Below are 25,525 nucleotides of genomic sequence, written 5' to 3' on the forward strand. Positions count from 1 at the left end.
TACACTTAGAATTCTATTTTTATTTTACATTTTAGAATTCTATTTTACATTTTAAATACTTTATTTAAAGATTATCTTAAAGCCTATTTTCATTTAAAATTAATAGGTCATGTACAGAATTTAAGCTCGTTTAGTGGCTAAATCGAAGCTCTAACAGAAAACACCAATAGCGTTTGTTCATGATTGACAATATGTGGCGTTGTAATCTGAAATGAAAAGCGAACATTTTCCTCCATTAAAATACTTCCCCCTCTTTCCCCACCTGTAAGTACAACTAGCAGAATAACATCGTCAGCGGTCAGCCATTGTCGTGAGATGTGAAGATTTTTTCGTGATAGATCAAGATCAAAAACTGATTAATTATTACATATCGAAATTAACGTATTAACATTGAAATGCATACAATCCCAGAATTAGGTACAAGCGTACCAGCGTTCCTTGCCAAGCTTTGGAAGTTGGTCGAAGATCCTGAAACTGACGACCTTATTTGTTGGTCACCTGTAAGTACTTTTATTTTGTTATTCGCTTATGATTTCTTTATTTTTATATACAATATACATAAACAGTTTTAATGTATAGTTTGTTATTTATTCTTAAAATGACTATTTATTTGTAATGATAATGTCGTATAAGTATAACGAGTTAAACGTAAGTTAAACGTTGACCTCCGCAATGTACATTTTTACGTACACAACCTATATTTCGTATGCACCCGACATTATTGTAATTTATTTCGTACTTCGTATGATTATGTATATTATATTATTTCGATAAATGAAAATTTTTTTTTATTAAATATCGAAAATTCATTTTGAATAAATTATATATATTGTGAAAATTTTTGAACTTTTGCAAAAATGTATTAATCCTGCAAAATAAAATTTAAATAAATATTAAAATTTAAAAAAACAATAATTACAATTAAAATTATTTTTAATTTTTATAATTATTTTAAATTAAAATTCATATATGCATAAATTGCATAAATTGTATAACATGAATGATGTGTAACCATGAAATGAATAAGTAGAATGTTAACTTTAATATTAACATTTAATAAATGTATTTTAAATATTTATTTTTGTATTACATTTTATTTTGTGTTAAATATTATGTATTATTCTTTTTTAGATTTTATATAATATATATATCTTAAAATAATTTAAATTAAATATTTTCTATAAATTTTAATAAATAATATTTTATTAATATTATAGTAATAATTTTTTTTATATAATACAATGTTTCTTATATATTAATTCTATTATATTTAGAATGCAATAATAAAAATATATTTATTTAATATACAGTTATTAATAAATATTTATTATTATGTATATATTTATATATTTTATGTATATTTTATATGTATATATATATATATATATATATATATATATATATATATATAAAATAAAGATAAGTTCTAATAATAAAAGTAAAAAAATATATATAAAATTTGATTTTAGATAATTGTCTTTTTTTTTATTATATTACTTTAATTTTAATTGTATAATTCATTTTTATGAAAATATTTCATTTATTATTCATGTATTAATGCATATATTGTAAATACAATATAATTTAATTATAATATTATAATATTAATTATAATATTTGTAATATTTCTTATTTGTATCTTTATATTATAAAAAAAATTATGTAATATTTATTTATTTTAGAATGGACGGAGTTTTTTCATCAGAAATCAAGCACAATTTGCTAGAGAATTATTACCACATTATTATAAACACAATAATATGGCCAGCTTTGTCAGACAATTGAATATGTGTATGTAGTAATATATAATATTTCGTGTACATATATGTATATATTTATATATTTGTATATAATAAATAAAAATAAATGTATATAAATATATAATAATATAATATATATTATTATGTATAATATTTTATTTATTATTATTATTATTATATTTAATATATATATATTTCAGATGGTTTTCATAAAAAAGTTTCTGTCGAACTTGGTGGTTTAAAATGTGACAGAGATGAAATGGAATTTGCACATCAGTTTTTTTGTAAAGGACATCCATATTTGGTAGAACATATTAAAAGAAAAGTAAGTATTTTTTATATTATAAATTTTATTAAAAATACACATCATATAGAAATATCTTATAATAATTTTTAGATTGCATCTAGCAAAGGACAAGATCCAACACTTACTCCTATTAAGCCAGAATTAATGAATAAAATGCTTACTGAAGTTAGAAGTATGAGAGGTCGTCAAGAACATTTAGATTCACGACTTGGAGCTATGAAAAGAGAAAATGAAGCATTATGGAGAGAATTAGCAATGCTTAGACAAAAACATCTTAAACAACAACAAATTGTCAATAAACTTATACATTTTTTAGTTACTTTAGTACAACCTTCAAGAAATGGTGGTCTTTCTGTTAAGAGAAGATATCCATTAATGATTGATGATTCTAGCCGTCAACGTAACAAACAAGCAAAATTATCCAAGGTAATTATATTTCATATATATATTTCATATATTTTTTATAATTTTTTATTTTGTATTTTTAATTATTTTTGTATTTTTAGTCACAAGCATCTCCCGCAGGACCTGTTATTCATGAGCTTGATGCATCAGAACCAGATCTAGATTCAGAATATATTGTTGCAGAGTATGTAATTTGTAATATTATAAATTTATTTCTTTTTATTCATGTAAATTTATTATTATTTTCTTTTATATTTAGAATGCTTGAAGGACATCCAAATCCAGCTATTGAAAGTCCAGAGCATAATAATACATTAATAATGGAAGATAACAATATGGAAACAATTCATTTGGTTGATGATTCTGTTCAATTACAAGATGATATACAACTTATTAATACACAAGAAATTGAAGCGAAAAAGAAACGCGGATGTAAGGGTAAAAAAAAGTAAGTTAAATAAAATTCATATTATTATGTGTTCTAATTGTAGAGTTTCTTATTGATAAAAGTGACGTATATGTACGTTATATACGATCTTTCAATTTTAGAATTATAAGATGGAGTTTTGCATGATAAACACAAAGAAATGCCAATATTCATAATTCTATAAAAAAATATTTTTGTAATTCAAATTTATTTATTATTTATTTTTTTCTAAGATTAGAAAACTGATAAAGAAAACAAATTATAATATATCTTTTTTTTACACATTCCAATTATTTCCCATGCATGGAATGTATTAAATTAATACATTGATTTGATTGATGAATTAATAATATTTTAATCAAATTAAGATTTATATTATATTTATTTTGAGAAAGACACAGGGGCATAAATTTTGATCTTTTAAATTGTATCATATATAGTAGATTCATTCATTATATATTTTTTATTAAAATTAAATAACATGATCATATATCATAATTTAATTACAGCTACTTAAAACACAGAAGAAAAATTTAATTTGCAAAAGACTTCTTTTTTCTTTTATTCATAAGTTTAATTCATTCTAATTATTACTTATATCATTGCAATTTAAATATTGCCAGGAGGAAAAACAAGGTGCCGGTCAAAATTTTGATCCCATCAACGGAGAATGGAGAGGAACCGAGGTTAACATTTTTCTCTTGTTGTCATTTTTGGTGTTGGTGTTTATACTTCTAGAAATTATTTTATAATATCGCAATTTTGCTTAGTTTCATATTTTGCATGAACATTCGGCAATATTGCGATAATATTCTTTTTTGAAAGCATTTCTTATAAAAAGTTGGTACTAAAATGATCTTCTTTTAGTCTGCCAATCTTTCAACTATCAGTAGTTGCTTTTTTTAATTTTATATTAATTATAATTTTGACATTAAAATAAATTTAAAGAAAGTTAAAGCTTGGAAAATATTATTTTAATAGTTTGTTATTTTTATGAGAGAAGTCTTGTTAATCCTTGGTTAAAAATTATTTGTATTTAATTTCAATCTATTTTATATTATATATATTTTATATTAAAAATTTTATCACTAGCTATCATTTCATATTAATGTCATTATTTTATTTATATTTTTACTTATGCCTCTGAGTACACTTGCTGATATAATAATTATTATTTTCTTAAATTGATGATAAAAGTTAATTTATTTTATTACATACAATATATTGTGAAATTCATTTTTATTATTATTCAAATTTTGATACATATATATATATATTATATGTGTGTGTATGTATGTATATGCATGAAAGATTGCTCTTATTTACATAAAGTACATATTTTTCTATAGCATATATAAAATAAGAGATATGTTTATGATTGCATATTTTAAATTTATTCCATGCATGATTGTTTTTTTTTTTCTTTTTTTTTCAAATTTAATTATACATATCTATATACATATATCTAATAGATTATCTATATTTTAATATAAATAATAAATATAATTCTTTATATATATATATATCTAGTATTTAAATTATAATATTAATTTTTTATTATAAGCAGTTTTAAAAAGAAATCAAACTAAATTGACCATTAAATATTTACTTTTAAATAACATAAATAATTTTTATAAATAAAATAAAAAAGAATGAATATATTTAATATTATCAAGACAAAAAAATAATAATAGTTCTTTAACTTTCTTATTTATATATATTTTATATATATATATACATCACTTTAGTATAATACTATGTTCTGTTTTTCATTATATAGATTTCTTTTATAAAAGAAGTATTACAATTTGACTAATATTATAATAATTATAATTTATTGCCTACTTAGAAGCATGTTCTTGTAATAATGCTTTAAATTCATCTGTGTATGCTCTTGCAATACTTCCATCATTCAGAATTGTAGTCAAAAATGTGTTCAAAAACAGATTATGGCACAGCAACGATTTTAAAAGCTCAAGAACGAAGATTGGCAACTGCTTATCTCACTTTTCTAGGGAAGAAACACATATGCTTGAAATGCCATTAGAGGATTCACCAGTGACGATCGCTTTGTTGGAAAATAAACCAGTCTCTAAACCAGTACCTATGGCAACTGTACGTAGTTCAAAACTTGCAGCAATGGCAGCTAATATGAGTAAAACCACTGAAACAGAGCACGAGCTCGATATAGAAACTCCAACAGATTTGGAAGAAGATATTCAAGAGAATGATCCAACTTTAGTGAAACTTGAGGACATTTTAATAGTGCCAGAAATCATCAACGAAGATATTGAAAGTAATGAGAACGACTTTAGTGAAAATAATGGCAATTCTGAAACTAGTGAAAATGACACTACATTTGATCAACTAAACAAAGTAGATGATAACAATGAACAGAATAATAGAAGAAATTCCTATACAAATGGTGCTGAGAAATGTTTGGAACAAGAAAAAGACAACTGCAATGGAGCAAGCACAAGCAATTCAAAAAATTTATCTCTAAGTTGTGTCATTTCTTCTGGCATGTGTGACGCTGCTTACAGGTTAGGTTCAATGTAAGTTCAACACAGACCATGGGTAAAAAAAATGTTGAATGCTGCACATTCCACTTATCTATAGTGGAACTTCTTAATCAAAAAACAGAGGTGGGAGCCAATTTATCTCTATTCGCATTACAATCAGAAAGGTTTCAATTTATAACATTCTACTAATAATAATTTGATGACTTTTTATTAGATTTCTAAATGGTTGCCTATGATCTTTAGGGATTTTACGATATTCCATAAAATCTGAAGAATAGAGGATTCTTGGTATCATTTTTCTCATATATTCCAAATTATTATAATTTCTTTGTTATCAATTTTAATACTTCTATTTAATTTAAAAATAATCACAAAAATCTAGTATTCAATTTCTTAAAAAAATTAATTTAAAATAAATTTATTTTAAATTAAAAGTAATAAATATGGATTCATAATTATGTGTATATATATATATATATATATAAAATCAGATATATATGTATATATGTATATATGTATATAATTTATTTTGTTCAAAATAATCTTCTTTCTGAATTATTGAAATTATAAATTACATTTATGAGATATGTTATATGAAACTATTTTCATCTTTTATATACTTATGATATATTTGGTAATTGTAGTGTTACGATTGTTAGATCCTCATTTAGTTTATAACATAATTGTTCTATTAGTTGTTCATCTTATTTTTTGATTTCCAAAGGTCAATTTGGTTTGAATATTTCTCAATATTAATTTAAACTAATATAAAACGGTTTCGGAAGTCGTGCACTGCAAAAATGCCAATATTTTATTAATATTGCAAAATAATATTGAAAAAATACTCAATCTCTTATAAATTTCTTTGATTTGATTACATAAGTAGCAATTATAAAAAAAATCATTTATTTTTATTTTATATTAAATAAACATTCTATTTTATTACTTTGTTGAGCCAAATATATTTTTAACTTAACAAAAAAGAGAAATAAAGATATTAATCTGCTTATGAAGTCATTCAAACATATAGAAAGATTGTACATTTCAGGATGAAAGGATATTGAATAATATTGAAAGGATTTACAACGTTTTCCTTTATGATTCACAAAGTATGGACTTTTAATATGTTTATACATTTTGATCTACTTTAAATAATTCTGTATAGGGAGGAAATGGATAATCATCTCGAAACAATGCAAACGGAATTGGACAATCTCCGTGAAATCTTACGTAGCGAAGGTTACAGTATTGATGCAAATACACTTCTTGGTGTAAGTAATTTAATAAATAAAATAAAAATTTTTTATTTATTAATTAATATGCATTTGCAGTTATTTGGAGCGGATGATCCAATGTCGTTCGGTATGCCAGTTAATCCAGAATTAAATCCACATTCTGAGAAAGAGGAAGATGATCATACTAATGGTAAAATTTCCAATTATAGATATAATTATTTAAATATTATTAAAAATCTAACCATTTATCTAAATATTTTTAATATTTTAATTTGTTTATAGTTGCAGAAAACATTAGTGGAACAAGTGGTGGTGAACTTATGGCATATAATCCTACTTCAAATTTATTAGATTTCGATGATGACATTTTTTTGAATGCCACATCTCCTGTAACTAGCACAGCAGGTGATACAGCTACGACCAGTCTTTATACCTCGGATCCTCTAGATTTGGAAGATAATAAAGTTTCACTTCTCAATTCCTTAACAAATGATGTAAACACTTCATCATAAAGTCTTATTCTTATGGTAAGTTTCATAATAATCTATTAATCAATAAATCTTTTTTTATATTTAATAAGCAATCATTTCATTTGAAAAAAAAGAAAAGAAATACTTTTATTATCATGTAACATAATTGTTCGTTAATATTCTAATTGCATTAAGAATATGCAGTCTTTTGTTGTGTATTGATCCAAAATTATATTAAAAAACTTATGTATATATGTTTTAAGTAATTGGTCATTTAACGCATCGCTAAATAAATATCGAATTTTTCTGTGCAGAATTCTTCTCCAAGGTTCAATCTCTTTTCAAAAAAGAAATTATCTTAGGATAGATTTTTTTGCAGGTTCAAATCACTGTTGCGTTCCAATGTTTTGGTTTCAGTATTTTTTAGTCTCCATGGGTCGTCACGAGTATTCTCTCTCTCTCTCTCTCTCTCTCTCTCTCTCTCTCTCTCTCTCTCTCTCTCTCTCTACCTCTACCTCTCTATCTATCTATCTATCTCCTTCTGCCTCTCCCTCTCTCCCCCCTCTTCCCCCCGCCTCTCCCCCCTCTTCCCCCCGTCACTCATTGTATTTTGGTGGTCAAATAAGAAACGAGCTTGTAATATACAGACAAAAGTACTTATTCATGAAGAAAATGTGGTCTCGATCAATCAATGATCTCGTCAGTTTGTGAAAGACAATAAATGATTAAAAACTACTGGAGCGCATAAAATCCTTTGAATTTGCTGCTTTATATATATATATATATATATATATATATATATATATATATATATATAAGTTGATAAAATTTGATTTTTAATATTATGTTCTATTTTATTCACGGCATATATTATAAATTGATAACGATGAAAATGAAACAAAAAAATTTTTCTCTTATTGATATATTTCATCAAAATATGAAAATATTTTTTTCCTTTTTTTTCTGTGTATATGTATATATATATGTATATATATATACGTAATTCAAATACATATTGTAGTGAATAATATTTCTTATCAATTATACAATGCAAATTTAAAATTCCTGCATCATATATCAAAGAATTATTATAATTCTATGTATTTATTGCGTAATTTTTTTTGGACAAAATTTAAACAAAAATTGCAGAAATGCAACAAAGCAAATTTAAAATTGTTAAATATACAATATAGATTTCTGCGTATTTTTGTTATCTGTAATTTCTATTTTAATTTTTGATTTTATTATTTATACTAATATTAATTATTTATTATAGATTCTATCTACGTAAATAATTTTAAAAAACAATATATACGAAATTCGTATTTTTTGTATTAAATTCTTTCAATAAGGAAGAATAATTATATGTATACTTGTTGAATTTAGACAGAATTGCATTGAAGTGCCCTTTGTTCTTGTAGATCAAGGTATAGTGTACAAGGAAAGAATGAGAATACCAAAAGCGAATTTTATATTTTTATAATAAAAAATCTGTATGTTAATGTTTTTTTAAAATGATAATTAATATTTATTTGTAGATAATGATTCATTGTATATAAATATTTATTCTTTTTCTACGTTTGTAAAATACTTAAGTTCTGATAATAGTACAACAATTCATAAATCAATTATTGCATTAAACTCTTTGTAATTATGTTAAAGTATAAGTATTTTACTATTTTGATTTTTTAAATTATAGAAAAAAATATGTTTTAAATTGGTATTTAAAATGAATAGATATCACATGTATACTTACTATAATAAAAAGTATAACAATATATACAATATATTTTATTTTTTATATTAGAAAATACATAATTGAAAGAATTTTATTTCTTATGCAAATTCACAAATATTGAATATAATATATTTCTTTGTGTTAGCAAATAACTAATGAATAAAACTGATTATAATTGATTTGTTTATAAATATATAATACAACAAATATTTCTAAAATAAATATTCAAATGTCTTCATTATTTTTTGTATTACCTAAATCTATATAGTAATTTATATATTGATAAATTTCTTATTTCAAAATTTAAAAGTTATTTTATAATCATTTTATTTGATCTACAAGTTAATTATTTAAAAATTACTATGGATTATCAAAAAGTACGAATATATAAAATAAATAAAATATTTACTTTAAATTCAAATTAAATAAAATTCTAATTTATTCTACGTTAAATTTATTGAAAATTTTTTTCGAATTTCGAAACGAAAATACGCATTAATTATATTCTTATTATTTTTTTTATAAATAAATTATTGCATTAGTTAACAAATAGTTATTTAGTTCCATATATTTTCAGCTAATTATTTTGTAGCAATTGGACATTTCATTATATTTTATCTGATTAACTTAAAAAAAAAATATTCTTTATCAAGCTAAAATTAATCGAAAATAGTTATAAATTATCTATATCTTTTACAATTATGAAATGAACAGAAAAAATTTATTGATAAGTTATTGATATTTTTATTGCACTTAAATATAATGCACTTTAGATATTATTCAATTCATCAATTATTCAATCAGTTATATTTTATATAAAATTTTATATATGAAAATATGTATTAAAATATTTAATTTCGAGATTTCTTTTTGTTCTTTCAAGCATGCTGAAGAATATTTTTAATTAAAAATATACAAATTTGGATAAAGAAGACAGAAGAGCATTTGTTCATTATGCGTAAATTAAAGTTGCTATTAGAATTTATAGATCATGTGTATTTTTTATTAACAAATATATATATAATTGTTTTTTTATTTTAGCCTTGGAGGAAAGACTGCTGGATTTTTAATTACCTTATTGGTAATATCTTCGTTTTAATTAGCATATATGATGCTAATTAATCCTATAACAAGTTTAATATATGGAGGGGATGATAGAAACAATTAAAGTGCATAAAATTCCTTGAAGAGGAAAGTAAACAAGATAAAGAACCAAATGACACAAATTTAGAGATTGAAAGAAACAATTTACCTTGATATTAATAAATTATACGGATAAAAACATATTTCATGAACTTATTAAAAAAAATATATGACATACAAAAACAATAAAAAGGAATAAAGAAGTGAAAATGTGCGCATCATATATATATATATTTATATATAATATATATATTGAGAAAATATTATAAACTTCCATTTTCATTGTTTTGTATATAATCACGCAGAATTGTTGCATTGATAAGAGAAGAAACGTAGAATATTTCTTAAAAATGTTCGTCACGAAAAATAACATTTTTTTACATAGTGTGTGTAATGCACAGTATTAGAATATAAATAAATTCTATATTGAGCAATATGTACGTCAAAACGTACAAATATATGTATATAGAAATCTATATATATATAACTAATGTGTGTTAAAAGTATAAAATTTGTTTAATAATATCATTATATTTTTTAATTGTTCTTTCATTATGCTAAAAGTTTGAATGAAAGTAAAAAGTGATGGTACATTAAGATTTCAGTGTTTAAATATTAGAACACTGTCACTGTCCTTTTGTTATATAAAAGATTTTCTTTATTTTGAATTTCCGCATAATTTTTTATTCTTATCTTTTATTTTCTTTCTTTTTTTTATTTTATATATTAAAAATTACAACTGAAAACTAATTAAAAATAATATCATCAAAAATATACTATAAAAATATCTTTAATGAATTTTGAATGAATAAATGAATAAGAAAATGAACAAGATAAAAATATTATAAAGCATAATATAAGAATGAAAATATTATAAATTAAAATATTATAAAGGAAATATTTGAAATATTTATATATTCAAGATATTTAATTAAGATTTCTTTAGATATATATTTTATTCTTGTTGTACAGAATAAAAAATTTTTTTATTATCATTTAAGATTTATATTTGTTTAGTTATTTGCATGCAGCAAATAGTTTAAACTTATAAATAACTTTCATTCAAGCACTGAAATCATAATGTTGAATCTATAAAAGATAAATTGACAATTTTAATTTATGTATATCAGAAGATAATATAAACAGATAGTACATTATAATCTTTGTCAAATTAACATTATTATTTTAATTTAGTTGTAAGTAGGTTTTTTTTTATATTCATTTGTCACACCGGAAAAAGAATTTATATTATATTAAAAATTTATAAAAAAAATTTAATTAAATTAGTTACATAATTTCATATACAGTGAAGTGTCAACCATACCTTTATAAATTTTTTTTTCTCTACTTATATCTTAAAAATGATTTCAACACATTTTCAACATACTATTTTCTTTATTAGATTTAATCTACATTTATATTACTTATCCATGTGTTAACTACTTTTATTATATAACATTAAGTGTCTATTAATTTACAATACAATAAAAAGTAAAAAAAATCTCATTATTTAGAATATTTATCAAAACAAATTGTTATTGATCTTCTATGGGTTATTTTAAATTTTTTAATTAATTTAAAAAAATCAATTACTTTGAATAATTAAATTAAATTTTAACTATTCGTTTTAAAATTTTATTGTTAAATGCATATACTTTGTTTATTGTTTGTATCAAATAACTATTCAATTACTCATAGAGGATCAAATTACAAGTAAGAATGTAATAAAATGAAAATAATATATACTGTACAAAAGTATAGTTGATACTACACTGCTTGTATCTAATTTTGTGATATATTAAAAAGTTTTATACAAAGAAGTAGAATTGAACTGATCGCGAATGAGTGATGTTTCGTTTATTGATTATCAATTGTGTGTTTTGCTACTAATTATTAAAAAAAATACCAGTTATGATAGTGTTAAAGATTAAAACGTATCTAAATATGGGAAGGAAATATTGAGAAAAAAAATTTGCAATTTTCATTTGTCTACATTTATCTTGTGAATACTTAATACTATGCTCTTATTTTTGCTATATATGAAAATTGACATTTTTTTGCTGCCTCAACTAATGTTATGTAATAAACATATATGTTTAAAAAAATCAACAATAATCAATTAGAAGAATAACTCTTTAAAAACTACAATTTTAATCGAAGTTACTTTATTCAATATAAATAAATTTTTAAAAATAATGTTAAATTTATTTGTTTTAAAATAAAATTTAGATCATTGTTTACATAATTTTATTATATATCCTAGATTGAACAATCTATCCTTATATAAATATGTCATATAAATTATGCAGAGCAGCATATTATTCGTATATTCGAAAAACTTTGAACAAATTTTATATTATTTAGAATTATTCAAAAATCTTTGTGTAAATTAATTAATTGAATATTGCACTTATTCAAATAACAATATCTTGATTAATTTGCTGAGAGGAATATTAATTTTTTATATTTGAATAAAATATTACTTTGTTATATAATAATATTTACTCAATAAGATAATATAGAAAGTATATTATATCAATTAAATTATATTTATGTTTATTTTATAATTTCTTTAATGGCAGTATTTTGACAAAAATATTTCGATTTAAATTTTAGTATAATAATTATCCATTATGAGTTAAATTTAGCATAATAATTATTATTTTGTACTATAAATATGAATTTATATATAAAAATTTATTTAAAAATATTTTCTATTTTTTAAATTACAATTATTATCTATTCAAAAAAATTATTTAATTTAAACTTTCTTAAATCTTGTGATTTAATAAAAAATTTTAAGTTAAGAATTCTTATAATTTTTGACAATATCTGAATAAATATTAAAAAGTACAAATGAATTCTCAATTTGCATATAAAATTTTAAACATTATTATTTTTATCATTTCTATATAGTAATTACTTAATTACTAATTAATATAAATAAATAATAGTATTTTTATCTGTTACATTGTATTATAAAACAGAATAAAATTTATTACAAAATTCTAAATTAATTAGTATTAGTTAAGTAGTATTATTTTCAATTATTACTATTTAAAAATTAATGAAAAATTATATTCTATAAATTATATTTTGGCTGAATTATTGCACTTAGTTAAAACTACATTATCATGTAATATTTTATAAATATACTCATTTAATTAGCTTATATTTTATGTTAAATACTTAATAAATATTCTCTTTTTGCAATATATTTAAACTATTTGTTTTTTTAAAGTTCTATACAAATTTTTTTAAAAGTTTTATAGTTGATAAGATGCATACCAAAATTTTTTCGTATTATATATATTCCGTATGTACAGAATTTAAAATTTCTATATTGCAAATATTTTAAAATATGTGAAATTTCTTGCATTCGTATAATGTCAAACTATGATTAATATATATGCAAACATTGAATAAAAAATTTTCTATTGAATTAAATCTATCACATAATATATTTACAGCCAGCTTTTAAAATAATACTTCAATTTTCCCTTACCCTGTCCTTAAAATGCGAAAGAAAATATTGAAGCCGTCTCTATGGTAAAGATGGTAATGATGGTAAAGGCGGAGCTGGTGGCGGTAATATTTCATTTTCTGTAGATACAACATCTGTGTGCTTATGCCAATCAACATATAACAAATGTGACAAACTCTGAAGACCTGCCACTGACATTCCCCGACAATAACGTGTATCTAGATAATGTAAACTTTTGCAATATAATTTAATAGAATCGAGAGTGTGATCTGTGAGTTGCGAACATCCCTAAAAGAAGATCAATATTACATCTTAAAAATATAACAATATAAAATTAATTTTTAATTATAAAAGTACCTGGATGAGAAGTCGTTTCAATCTATGCAATCTTTGTGCAAGATATGATATACCAATATCTGATATATTATAACACCGATTTAAATTTAAATATTCAATGGCTGGATTATTTTTCGATAAATAATCCAATCCAATATGTGTAATCTATAATAAAAAATAATATGATAATAAATTATATATGTTTTTTTTTTATACATTATTTGAATTATTTAACACGCACCTGTTGACATTGACTTAAATTTAAAATTTTTAATTCTGGAAAAGCGAATGCGTGTTTTAAACTGACATCGGTAATTCTATTACAACCAGAAAGATCGAGTTCTTGGAGACATTTGAGCCTGATTAAAGAGAAGCCAGAAAATGGATTTAATGGTTGAAATACATTTTCACAAAGATGCATAATTTCTCGTTTTCGATCAGCGTCGCGTACTATTTCTTCTTCAGCTTTTGAACGTAAACTGATTCTAAGTCTAGATTCTGTAAATTCTGGTTTATGTACAACTTGTATTTTTTCGACATATTCATGGTTACCAGTACCCATACCCGTTAAGCCAGCATCACTGACCTCATCACAATGGCTTATTTTTAATGTTTGTAAATGTACAAGCTCCTTGAATATCATCTATAAAAGATAAACTTACTTTTATATGCATGAGCATCATCGCTGGTACAAAAATTTATGATTTACAGCGACTCTCTTAAGTTTTAGTAATTCCTGAAAGTTCAGGAAAATAATCAGCATAAAATCTATTAAAAATCTATCATTTTATCATACTATTTTTTCGTTTTTTACAAATATAACATCCTTTTCATGAAACGCATATAATATTAATATAAAATAATAATAATAAAATGATTTTTACATACCTGTATTGTTTTATCAGTAACACCGTTAAAACAATAACTAAGTTCAAGTTGTTTTAAATTAGGGAAAGATTTGGTTATGCATTCAACTGATTCTTCATGAAGATGCAAAGCATTTGCTGATAATACTCGCATATTCTCTTTTCTTGTTGTTTCTTCTATGAGATCATTTTTTTCTGATGAAGTAAAATTAATATTTTCAAAATCAGTGTTTTGTTCTACATTATTGTCATCTATATAACCAGAACAAAGACCATGAGTAATACAATCACCGGTAAGTAATTCATCTTCCGAAATATCAAGTTCTTGTAAATTTTTTAGTAATTTAATATATTTTATACCAACATCAGTTACAGCACGACATCGTTTTATTTTGAGCGTTTCCAATTTTGTTAAGTTTTTACAAATACAAAGTAAACTAGCATCTGTGATACGTACGCAGAAACTGATATCAAGAACTTTTAAATAAGTTTGATATTGTGTTAATCCTTTAATCCCTTCTATAGTTAATTGATAACAACTTTGTAACATCAGAGATTCCAATTTTAGATCTTGTAAAGCTGACAAAGTAGCTAAAGCATTTCCATCAATCAAAGTATAACCAAAATTTAAATGTTTCAATTTATGTGCTTGTTGTTTAAGATATTGTAATGTATTTAAAAAAGTTAAGATTGATTTTGAAGCTTCAGAAAAACTGATATTTTGAGGATAAAATTTTTTATACAATCCATAATGAAAAGATATTTGACAGCCTATGAGACTTAAAGATTCCAAATTTGGACAAATAGCAACTAGTCTATTAAAAAGAGCATCACTTAGAAAACGATTATAACCAAGGCTAAGTTCTTGGACATTTTTAAATGTTTCTGAGAGTTCTTTTATATCATTCTCATCTTCTAGAAGCCTACCAGACATTAGACATTCTCTACAAGCATTAATGCGTAATACTTTCAAAGACTTACAGCATTTAAAAATTTCTACAAGTGTTTTTTCACTTAAATCACAACATAACTGAAAATTAATAATAATTATAAAATTAAAAACAATTTCTTTATAAATATATTGTAATATAATAATGTTAATATTTAATTAAATTAATTTTACCAATACTAGACTTTTCATATGAGGTCCATATTGATCCCAAATTGGCATATTCCTTTTTAATTCTACTTCTCTAAAAACAAAGTGATAAAATGGTCTTGTAGAATGTTGTAGAAGTTCTATCACTTCATTTAAATTATCTGCATGTGGTCGACCAAGTACTAATTCTTCTTGATCCAAAAATTTCATGGCAAGAGACGCTTCATGCCATATTTGATTAACTAATCCTGCTGACATTCTATCAGATGTAGACAAATATGATAGTATATGTATAATTACCTAAAATTAAAATAGACTTAGTCAATAAAAATACATGTAATTTATATTTATCTGAAAAGAATAAATATATAAAACAATTTGAAATTATTCTTTACAAAATGTATTATTATTATCACAAAAACTTGTATTTAAATTTTTATTACAAAAATTAAATTAAATTATAATTGTTAATAATTATTTTTTCAAATAAATGTTTTAGGTTACAATCATTTATTTTGTAAAAGTTTATGTATTTATAATTTAAAGAAAAAAATATAAATGAAAAAGTGATTTAAATAAAAATAAGATTCAAGTTAAATGTAAATAATAAAGACTTACATCTATAGGTAATTGAAAATTATCCATATCTAACATATTACTCATACGAATTTTGCCGTCAGACATGATCGCCATAATAAAAATTGTTAATAAAAAATCGTAAGTATTTCGTTCTAATGAATAGTATACTTATGAGGATATTAATTTATGATTTTACACAATTCGTGTAACAATCAAATCATTACTCAAATATATTACAATTGTTTTACGATAGTCACGTGCTTTTCGTTCATATTAAAATCATGCTATAAATATAATAGTTCTGATTTGCTATGTAATACATAATATTTATCACAAAACTGGTTAATTATATTTCATTTTTAATATTCTTACTTCGATACTATCATTGCTTGATTCATCGAAACTTAATATACAAGTAAACAATATTTTTCTATTTATTTTTATAAATGTATATGTATTCTGATAATTTCTGAACATAATATTTAAAAAGAATAATTTTTTACATAGTCATTGATTAGTTTTAATCAATAAATAATTTGTAACTACATATATATGTAGAAATCATTCTCTTCGACAACTTATATCTACTGATCAGCTGATCTGTCAAAACAACAAATCAGCTGGATGGATTTAATGGCTTTTGTCCCCCATTTTACGGAAGTGCCAATTTTGGAGGTAAATTAAAATTCTACTTAATGAAATTCATAATTGTATAATATTTAATTATTTATTATAGTTTCATCAATAATATTATAATATTTAAAATCTAAATATTTATTTTTATAATTCAATGAAAAATCGATTTAATTTTATATTACATAGCATGTTCCAGTTACAGAGCACATCTGTGAACAACCGAAAGAAGAAGATGAGATAATGGCTATCAGAAAAGGAAACCGGATTTTGGATAAGTTGAGTCGTTGGTTTATGAGACAACGTGTTTTATATAAAAAGCATCCTTTAACTCGCTGGTGTGTCAAAAGTACAACTGCAGTTAATTATGAAATTTCGAGACACCTCAAATCACATCCTTACATGATACATCCTTTTAGTTTATTCAGGTTGATTTTAAAATATATTTTTTCAATTATTTTTATAATTAAAATATGATTTTAATTTTTATAGAATTTTTTGGGATTCAATAATGATTATATTCACATTTGTGGCTCTTTTGATCACTCCAATAATTATCACATTTCACTTTGATAAACTCTTTACCTATTTTGTGATTAACGACATAATAAATATAGTATTTTTATGTGATATTATCATGTGGTTCTTCACGGGTTATTATGATTATCAAACGAAGCTTACTGTTCTTGATCCTATGATTGTAGCACGGTATTTTAATTATTAAATGGTAATTTTGATAGATATTATAACTTATCAATAATTGATATTTTTATTTTTATGCAGGAAATATTTGCAGAGTTATTTCCTAATAGATTTTTTGCCCATATTACCTATAGGAATCTTCATTTTTATTCTACCTAACTCAATATGGTATTGTGCTACATTAAATATGATGAAATTATTAAGAATTCGCAATATTCTTGCTTGTTCTAAAAGACTTCGCGACGTTAGTTATCTTTACATTGATTATAATGATAAAATTATAAAATAATTACAAATGCTTTAAATATTTTTATGATTTTAGGTATATAGAATATATTTTCAATTGCATAAAATTTTGGAAACATGTGTAGTTATTATAATATGTATTCACTGGGCTGCTTGTTTAGAATATTATGTTCCTCTATCTGTATATGTTTTAAGCACTTTAAGTAATGAGTTAGTATTTGCATTTCATTATATATATATTTTGTTTCTTTAAATAAATTCTAATAAATTCTAAATTTATATTCAGGTCTTGGATCAATTCATCATATTTTCAAAACAGGGAAACAACAGCAAAGAAATATCTAGTGTGTTTGCATCGTTCACTTATCGCTTTTTCTCGTTCTTGCCATTTTTTAGATATGAAAACGAAAGAAGATATTATATTAAATATGATCTTAATGATAGTTGGATGTTTTGGTGCCATATTTTTATTAAGTAAGTATCTCTTTATTATATACTATCATTGCAATAATACAAATAATAATTATCTTTTTTATAGCGCAATTCTCGCAATTAATAACAACATTTCATATAACAATTAAACATAATTTGAAACTGATAGCACAGTTGTTAGAATATATGCGATACAAAGAGCTTCCATCTTCTTTACAACTTCGTTTATTAACATTTTATCATTATCGTAATAAAAAAGCTTTCGAAAGAAATCAGAGAATCATAGAGGAAGTTTCACCTTATTTACGGGAGGTTCATTTTACTTTTTCTATAATTACAATAGAAAATGCAATTATTTGAAATTATTAGCTTCTCTAATATTTTATATGAAATATAAAAAACTAGTAATTTTTTATATAAGAATAGATAACAAAACATTATCATTGTAGATTTTAATAATGAAAATCTTTTTTTTAGGAAATCGTTTTGCATAATTACTTGAAATTTGTTAAAAGCGTAGAATTATTCAAACATCTACCAAAAAATATAATAGTACAATTAACAGGTGCGTTACATTCCGAAATCTATATAGCCGGTGATGAAATCGTTAAAGCTGGCACCAATGGCGAAGCTTTGTATTTCATTTCTTCTGGAACAGTAGCCGTTTACAATTCTGCAGGAAAAGAAGTATGTAATGTTACCATTATTATAGTTTCATCGACTTTTTTTCTCATGAAAAATAAAAAACATATTTTTTTTTTTTTTCATAATGAAATATAAAGATTTGTCATTTGGAAGATGAAAGTTATTTCGGTGAAATTGCCTTGGTAATGGATACCGAGCACAGAATAGCAACTATAGTCGCAGTGGAAACTTGTGAAATATATGTGTTATATCGCCACGATTTCCGGAGATTTATAGCACCATATCCTGATCTCTTAAACCGTTTGCAAAATATTGCTCTTGACAATTTGAATCAAAGTCTTCTTGTAGATTCAGAGAATTTAGAAATCTTTTACACACCGCAATATGTTAATATAAGTACTATACAACGTAAGAAATTATAAATTTAAATGTAAAAAAATACACTTTAAAAATTTAATATTCATTAAATGGTTGAAAAATTAAAATTAAAATTTTAAAAGTTCGTTACATTAATATTTGAAATAGAATATTTATTATAATTCTAATAATTTACTATTTTAACAATTTAAAATCTAACTTGTATAATCTAACTGCGATAAATTTTCCGTCTATATGGATTCTTATACGATTGTTGATAAACTGACATAAGTCTCCAATGTTCTGGAAAATCACCATCTCTATATCTATTAACAATACTAAAGGGAGGGACCAAAGAATCGATACAAAAAGATTTTTTAGCAAAAGGAGTCTTTGGTCTTGGTATCGTTAATTTACTTTCATCTTTTTGTTGATTATTTTCAGTACCCAGTGCTAATCCAACAGCAGATCTAATCAATCTAGGATCAATATTTTTCATATTGCAGGCAACACACTTTCTAAACATTTCTCTTTTTGGTTGTTCTTCGACTTTATTCTTCTTCAATATATTCACATTCAAATCCTTGCAAGTACAATCATAACATTTTACATTTTTATTGTTTTTTCCTTTATTTTTGTAACAATAATCTTCTTGTAATTTGCATTGATCTCGGCAGGATGTAGAACTTTTCTCGTTCTTTGCTGTTTCAGAATAAACGGAAGCTCTAGAAGTAGAAGTATGCTGAACAAGAGTAAATATAGCTGGCGCGACTCCACCTTTTGAACCATCAATATGGGTAGACTTAGATGTTTCGTAAATTGGATTTATCGGAGTTTCCCAACAAATAGCTAAATCCATTTTCGTCTTGGGCTCTTTACAACCTAAGACTGGTCTATAATGTTTATTTGCATTCATAGAATGATCTTTAAATTCTTGTTTACAATAATCACAATATTTTTTCGATAAAACTTTATCAGAAGATTCTTCTAGTCTTACGTTCTTAAAGACAGAATCATCGACTTTATCGGGAAGAGGTTGGTGTTCTAAATTCTCTGCATGAAGCTTCCTTGCTGTAGCAAATTGATCATAACAAGTTGGTCGATTCTGTGACAATGGTTTTGAAAGATTTTCCTTGACTTCTTTTTTTCCAAAGCATTCTGGCACATGTTTATTCAAAGAAGATATTCTTAAATTTCCCGAAATGTATCGTGGCTGACAGCATTCGTGGGATTCGTTGCTTTCTGGATGAACTAATTTTCCCGGGCAATAAGTGCAACATTTTTGAGTCTTCATATTTATCAGTCTTCATTTCCTTATATTCTTTGTAGATAAATTAAAGCTCATAGAAAATACGAAAAACTGTTAACTTTTTAGAGAAAAATTTAACTCTAATAAATGATAATAATAAATAATAATAATATTGGAAAGAATTTGTTACAAATTTTATATCTATGATTATACGTTTAACTTAACTCGACAACTAAGAATACTACATCCGATCTTAAAATTAACGAGAATGATTGTTTGCTTGACAACGGAATAGCTCGATAATCAAGATATTCTATATAACATAGTTATATAGAAAGAATTATAAATATCTTGGAAATAAATCTTTAAATCGAACATATTTTACAATAAACAAATTATTTAATTTTATTATCTAATTACGATCTCTAGATATGAAACTATTTAACTATTTTAACTTAGAATGTTTTAATAATTATCTAACTATATCACATAATCACTTTTTAGAACAAAGATTGTATATTCAAATTGTTTCCAAATAACAATAAAACGAATCTTGGAATTACAATATATAATTATTAATAGCAAAACTTCCTGATATTATCAGGAATCACAATTTTTCATATTGTTATATCATGAACATAGATGTATTTGTAACAGATTCATTCGCATTTGGAATCACTAATGATGTTGAGGAAATATGATGAGGTTTTATAATACAATTTTCTTAGAATTCAATATTACTTAGAATTACAGATTTGGAACTTTACCGTTTATTTCCAAGTTCATCGAATATTATATTCTTCGAATAAAATTAGTGAAGATAAAAATTTGCGAATTTTTTTTTTATGTACACTTTTTAAATAATATTTATTGGAAAAAATTAATTTAAAAAAATTTTACAATTAAAATTTATATCATTGTTTAAAAAGATTTGTTTTGATTTTATTAATAATCTTATTTTTTATTGATTTTGCAGATTTACATATTATTTATAGTTGCATATTGATCATTTCATTGGAATAATGCCATTCCCCTTCCACTGCAAAAACCTTGACATAAAATATTAGAGCGCGTCTTTAAATATTTCTGAACGCATGGCAGTTGCACATAATATGTGAATCTTAAATCATTTTTTTTTACCATTTCTTATTAAATTAAATGATAAATACACTAACGAAAACTTAATGAAATAAATATTAAGTATATAAGAAATTCATAATAGATTTTATAAGAGAATATTAAATAAAAAAAAAAATTTTTGAAAAAGAAAGTGACTTTTACTTTTACTACTTTTGTAACAAAGTGGACTGACATAATCTAAAAAAATATTATGCTATTAAAAATATTGTGCTACTGATAAATGATTAATTTCAACAAATGTAGTCTACAGAAAAATGGTAAATCCAAGAAAAACATGAATCATATAATTCTCATTGAATTGCAATGTTGCATTCTATTAAAACCTTTCAGTCAAGTAAATTGGTTTCAGTTAATGTTAAACGTTATTGTTAATCACAGTTATTTTACAATCGTAAAATATATTATAATATAATATAAGATAAATAAATACAAAGAAATACACATAAAATATAAAAAATGTGGTGTATTGTTAAGATTCATTGTGTTAAAATTCAATAAAAGTGGATAATATAAATGTTTTTCTTCTATATATTAAAGGAATGAACAGAAAGAAAGCAAAAAAAAATTTTTATGAAACTTACATATGTGCAAAAGAATATTTTCAAAAAATGCATTTTACTATACTTACTATTATCTGAAAAATATTGAAGATATAGATAATTTGTTAATCAAATGTGTAATATTATTTAAAATATTGAAAAATATTGAAGATATAGATAATTTGTTAATCAAATGTGTAATATTATTTAAAATAAGAAATTGGAATTAAATTATGGCTCGAAACAATAATAATAATGAAATTATATACATGGATGAAATTGATAAAGTACCAGAATCAGCTTCTAAATCATTGGAAATGACTGTTGGAGTACGTTCTGATGCTATGATTGAAACTGATAATACAAATAATCCACGACCGACTGATGATCCAGAAATCAACGACCATGAATTAGCTACTAATCCTTCTGTATTTGATTATCGAGGTACAGATAGTGGTCTTTTATCAAGTGAACCAGGATTATCAGAAAATCCAAGAACTCCATTTTTTCCACGATCACCTCTTCAACCGATACCTGACGTGAATATCTATCAACACAAAAAAACGCTTGCTCAAGGGATGATGGATTTGGCTCTTTTGTCTGCCAATGCGAATCAATTGCGTTATGTTTTACAAACCGATGGGGGTCATCAATATTATTATCCTTCATTGGTACTAATAGGTTCTAGTATATTGTTGCAAATTGCAGTAGGAATAGGATTGATATGGAATAGCAAATATAATATTAAAGACGATGCTCAAATGTGTAAAGCTGACCGGACTAATAATTGGACAGTGATTGGTATATTCTTAGTGACAATTTTCAATGTTTTCATCTCATCATTTGGCGTTGTTGATCAAGTGTCGATAGTACCTATACAAACTTAAAATTGTTACTGAAATAATATTATTAATTAACGAGGAATTATAACATTTTATGTTATAAATAATATACTTGAGTAATCATAAAAAAAGGTATGGATTTTTATTTTACTATGAAAATTAAACTTGCACACAATAGGGAATTGATTGTAAAATTTCCTCCAGTTTCTTAAAAAGCTTCTCTTTTTTTTTAGCTATATTTTCTGTCTTTTCATTCAGTTCGGTAGAAAATTCCATTAACCATCTTTCTATTTCAGTATTATTATCTTGAACTTTTAATAAACGTGAAATACATTTATGTTCACAGTTTAAAGAATTCATAGCTTTTTCTTTAGATGATAATGTTTCTAATTTTTCTTGAATTATACAACATAATAAGGAAATGAAATTCGAAACTTCATTCCAATCCATATCTTCTAAATTGACATTTTGTAACTTATTGTGTTCTTGTATTACTGTTATCTGTAATTTTTATTATCACTATTTTATTATATTTTATAAAATGAAATATTTGAATATAATATTAATATTAATAATATTTCTATTATTTACCATCCATTCAAAAAATATATGTTCTTTCTTCATCCATTTCATATGTATATTTAATAAACTAGCAATAGTGGATAATTCTTTTATATATTTTTTATCTTCATTAGATAGAACATCTTTATTAATGGTTGAAATACGTTTTATTAGTGCTGCTTCTGATACACTTAGATGTGGCAGTCCACAAATTTTATTGCTTGCAGCATGAATTTTACTTACTAATTTAGTCCTTTCAGAAATCAATTCAGATATCTCTTTTATATTATAATTTACTTTACCATTTAAGTACAATACATTGTTAATTTGTGCAATGATTGATTCTGGTATATAACATTCTGTTTCTTTTTTCTAAAAGATAAATAAATTATATATATTTTTTAATTGCTATTTTTGTTTCATTTATATTTAAAGTTAATTACTTCTAAGTTATTTGAATATGAAAATTCTCTTGCTAATATGCTATTAGAAAGATTTGTCTGAATGATAATATTCAAAATATTTTGTGTTCCAAGGAGCCATGCAAATGCTAATAATAATGCTCTGCTATTTTTATTCTGTTCAGTTAGAGCATAAAACTCTATTGCTGGATATTGTAAATATGCAAAATATAATTTAGTAGCCCATATTATATCTAAAATAAAATTAACTTATTAAATATCTTTTAATATTTAGTAAAAAAATTTGAAAAATCAATAAAATTTACCATATTGTTCAAAATTAGTTTCAATTTGTTTCTCTTTCACAGCATAATAACTTAAAACATTTAATATTTTCCAAAATACCTTATTCTGATACAAAAAGAATTATAAGTTAAAAATATTTATTTTATAAATATTTTAAAATATATAAATTTATATTATATAAAGGTTATACGATATTGTATGTAACACTCACGATATTTTCATCCATGCCATTGAATTTTGCTTGTCTAAAATACTCAGGTTTCATCATAACATTAATTGACAAATTTAAATGCTGACATAATAGAGATAAAACATTTTTTATATCGGACATTATTGTGTTTTAAATCGAATTTCACGCACACAAATTTCAGTTTATTTAATTTCATACGCGTTTTTTTTAAATTACATAATATCAAATCAATGAATAATTGGAAGACTGAGTTAATTTTCAAATAAATTTACTATCAATAAAAAATATCTTGATACAGAACTTTAATATTACTTAAAATTGTACTGTTAAGTTTTATCTAAGAACATTTTCTTTAACATTTATAATACTTTAAATATATATTACTATTCTTCAAAATAGTACTATTTTTCCAGAGACAAAGAAAACGGTCACTATTTAACAGTCTGGACTACCTGAACTTTCATAGAAATTCTCGGCTCTAGCAATACTTGAGGATTTTATTATTTAAATTATTATAACTACACAAATAACAATAATAACAATAGAAATATTTCTGTTCAGGTCAAAATCCAGCTTTCTTTTAAATTAAAGAAACCATTTGTTTCGATCTATCTCTATAAACTATTTGTATAAAAATATACAGGGTGTTTGTTTAATTCTCAATAGTAGATAAATATAAACTAAAAATATAAAATAGTATAATACAATTTAAATTATTTTTATAAATAATGCGATAATTTAAATAAATTTTATATTAGTTTTCATATAATGATAATGAATATAATGAATATTTTTAAATTGTAATATTAAAATTTGAAAAGAAATAAATATTAATTTCTTAATATTTACTTTAATATTTAATTTAAAAAAAAATAAATATTTTTATTATAAGAGATTTATAAAAAAATAAA

General features: G+C 23.1%; 5 protein-coding genes across 24 annotated transcripts; 3 read left to right on the forward strand and 2 right to left on the reverse strand.

Annotated features, from left to right (window-relative positions):
- The first annotated feature begins 220 nt into the window (after positions 1-220).
- LOC100871205 (heat shock factor protein) lies at positions 221-10,277 on the forward strand. Of its 13 annotated transcripts, none has more exons than XR_015295067.1 (12): positions 221-500; positions 1,683-1,791; positions 1,961-2,085; positions 2,158-2,493; positions 2,574-2,656; positions 2,732-2,920; positions 3,523-3,585; positions 4,846-5,544; positions 6,587-6,692; positions 6,753-6,846; positions 6,939-7,183; positions 8,403-8,913. XR_015295067.1 is itself a non-coding variant. In XM_086917168.1 (12 exons), exons 1-11 carry the CDS (start codon positions 396-398, stop codon positions 7,166-7,168), a joined length of 2,049 nt encoding a protein of 682 aa, XP_086773294.1. In that variant the 5' UTR covers positions 221-395; the 3' UTR covers positions 7,169-7,183; positions 9,906-10,277. The 13 variants fall into 13 exon arrangements, 12 of the variants coding, with proteins under 12 accessions (XP_086773294.1, XP_086773297.1, XP_086773300.1 ...); XM_086917168.1 differs by lacking the exon at positions 8,403-8,913 and adding an exon at positions 9,906-10,277 and having other exon boundaries at positions 4,846-5,454; XM_086917171.1 differs by lacking the exon at positions 8,403-8,913 and adding an exon at positions 9,906-10,277 and having other exon boundaries at positions 4,846-5,442.
- A 1,864-nt stretch (positions 10,278-12,141) lies between these two features.
- On the reverse strand, positions 12,142-16,674 carry LOC100865166 (uncharacterized). The gene is made up of 6 exons (XM_003698504.4): positions 16,411-16,674; positions 15,817-16,092; positions 14,716-15,723; positions 14,069-14,470; positions 13,849-13,992; positions 12,142-13,779 (listed from the first exon to the last, which is right to left on the reverse strand). Exons 1-6 carry the CDS (start codon positions 16,483-16,485, stop codon positions 13,552-13,554), a joined length of 2,133 nt encoding a protein of 710 aa, XP_003698552.1. The 5' UTR covers positions 16,486-16,674; the 3' UTR covers positions 12,142-13,551.
- Positions 16,424-21,736, forward strand: LOC100871322 (potassium/sodium hyperpolarization-activated cyclic nucleotide-gated channel 1). 8 transcript variants are annotated; one of them, XM_086917180.1, is made up of 12 exons: positions 16,424-16,509; positions 16,930-17,046; positions 17,194-17,432; positions 17,497-17,712; positions 17,788-17,950; positions 18,029-18,162; positions 18,239-18,426; positions 18,491-18,696; positions 18,862-19,071; positions 19,167-19,437; positions 19,831-19,972; positions 20,098-20,317. In XM_086917180.1, the coding sequence occupies exons 2-12, from the start codon at positions 16,996-16,998 to the stop codon at positions 20,168-20,170; spliced, it is 1,893 nt and encodes a 630-aa protein (XP_086773306.1). In that variant the 5' UTR covers positions 16,424-16,509; positions 16,930-16,995; the 3' UTR covers positions 20,171-20,317. The 8 variants fall into 8 exon arrangements, with proteins under 8 accessions (XP_086773306.1, XP_086773308.1, XP_086773309.1 ...); XM_086917182.1 differs by having other exon boundaries at positions 19,831-19,892; positions 20,098-20,251; XM_086917181.1 differs by lacking the exon at positions 16,424-16,509 and adding an exon at positions 16,669-16,786 and having other exon boundaries at positions 16,879-17,046.
- A 60-nt stretch (positions 21,737-21,796) lies between these two features.
- LOC105736863 (ninjurin-A) lies at positions 21,797-23,201 on the forward strand. Its single transcript, XM_012493422.3, has one exon. It carries the CDS (start codon positions 22,548-22,550, stop codon positions 23,199-23,201), a length of 654 nt encoding a protein of 217 aa, XP_012348876.1. The 5' UTR covers positions 21,797-22,547.
- A 72-nt stretch (positions 23,202-23,273) lies between these two features.
- Positions 23,274-25,275, reverse strand: LOC100865639 (uncharacterized). The gene is made up of 5 exons (XM_031919837.2): positions 24,636-25,275; positions 24,445-24,529; positions 24,161-24,372; positions 23,748-24,089; positions 23,274-23,657 (listed from the first exon to the last, which is right to left on the reverse strand). The coding sequence occupies exons 1-5, from the start codon at positions 24,753-24,755 to the stop codon at positions 23,316-23,318; spliced, it is 1,101 nt and encodes a 366-aa protein (XP_031775697.2). The 5' UTR covers positions 24,756-25,275; the 3' UTR covers positions 23,274-23,315.
- Positions 25,276-25,525: the final 250 nt, after the last annotated feature.

Source organism: Apis florea, unplaced genomic scaffold (genome assembly GCF_048593485.1).
Source record: "Apis florea isolate Af1SG1 unplaced genomic scaffold, ASM4859348v1 contig_3813_pilon, whole genome shotgun sequence".
NCBI lineage: Eukaryota > Metazoa > Arthropoda > Insecta > Hymenoptera > Apidae > Apis > Apis florea.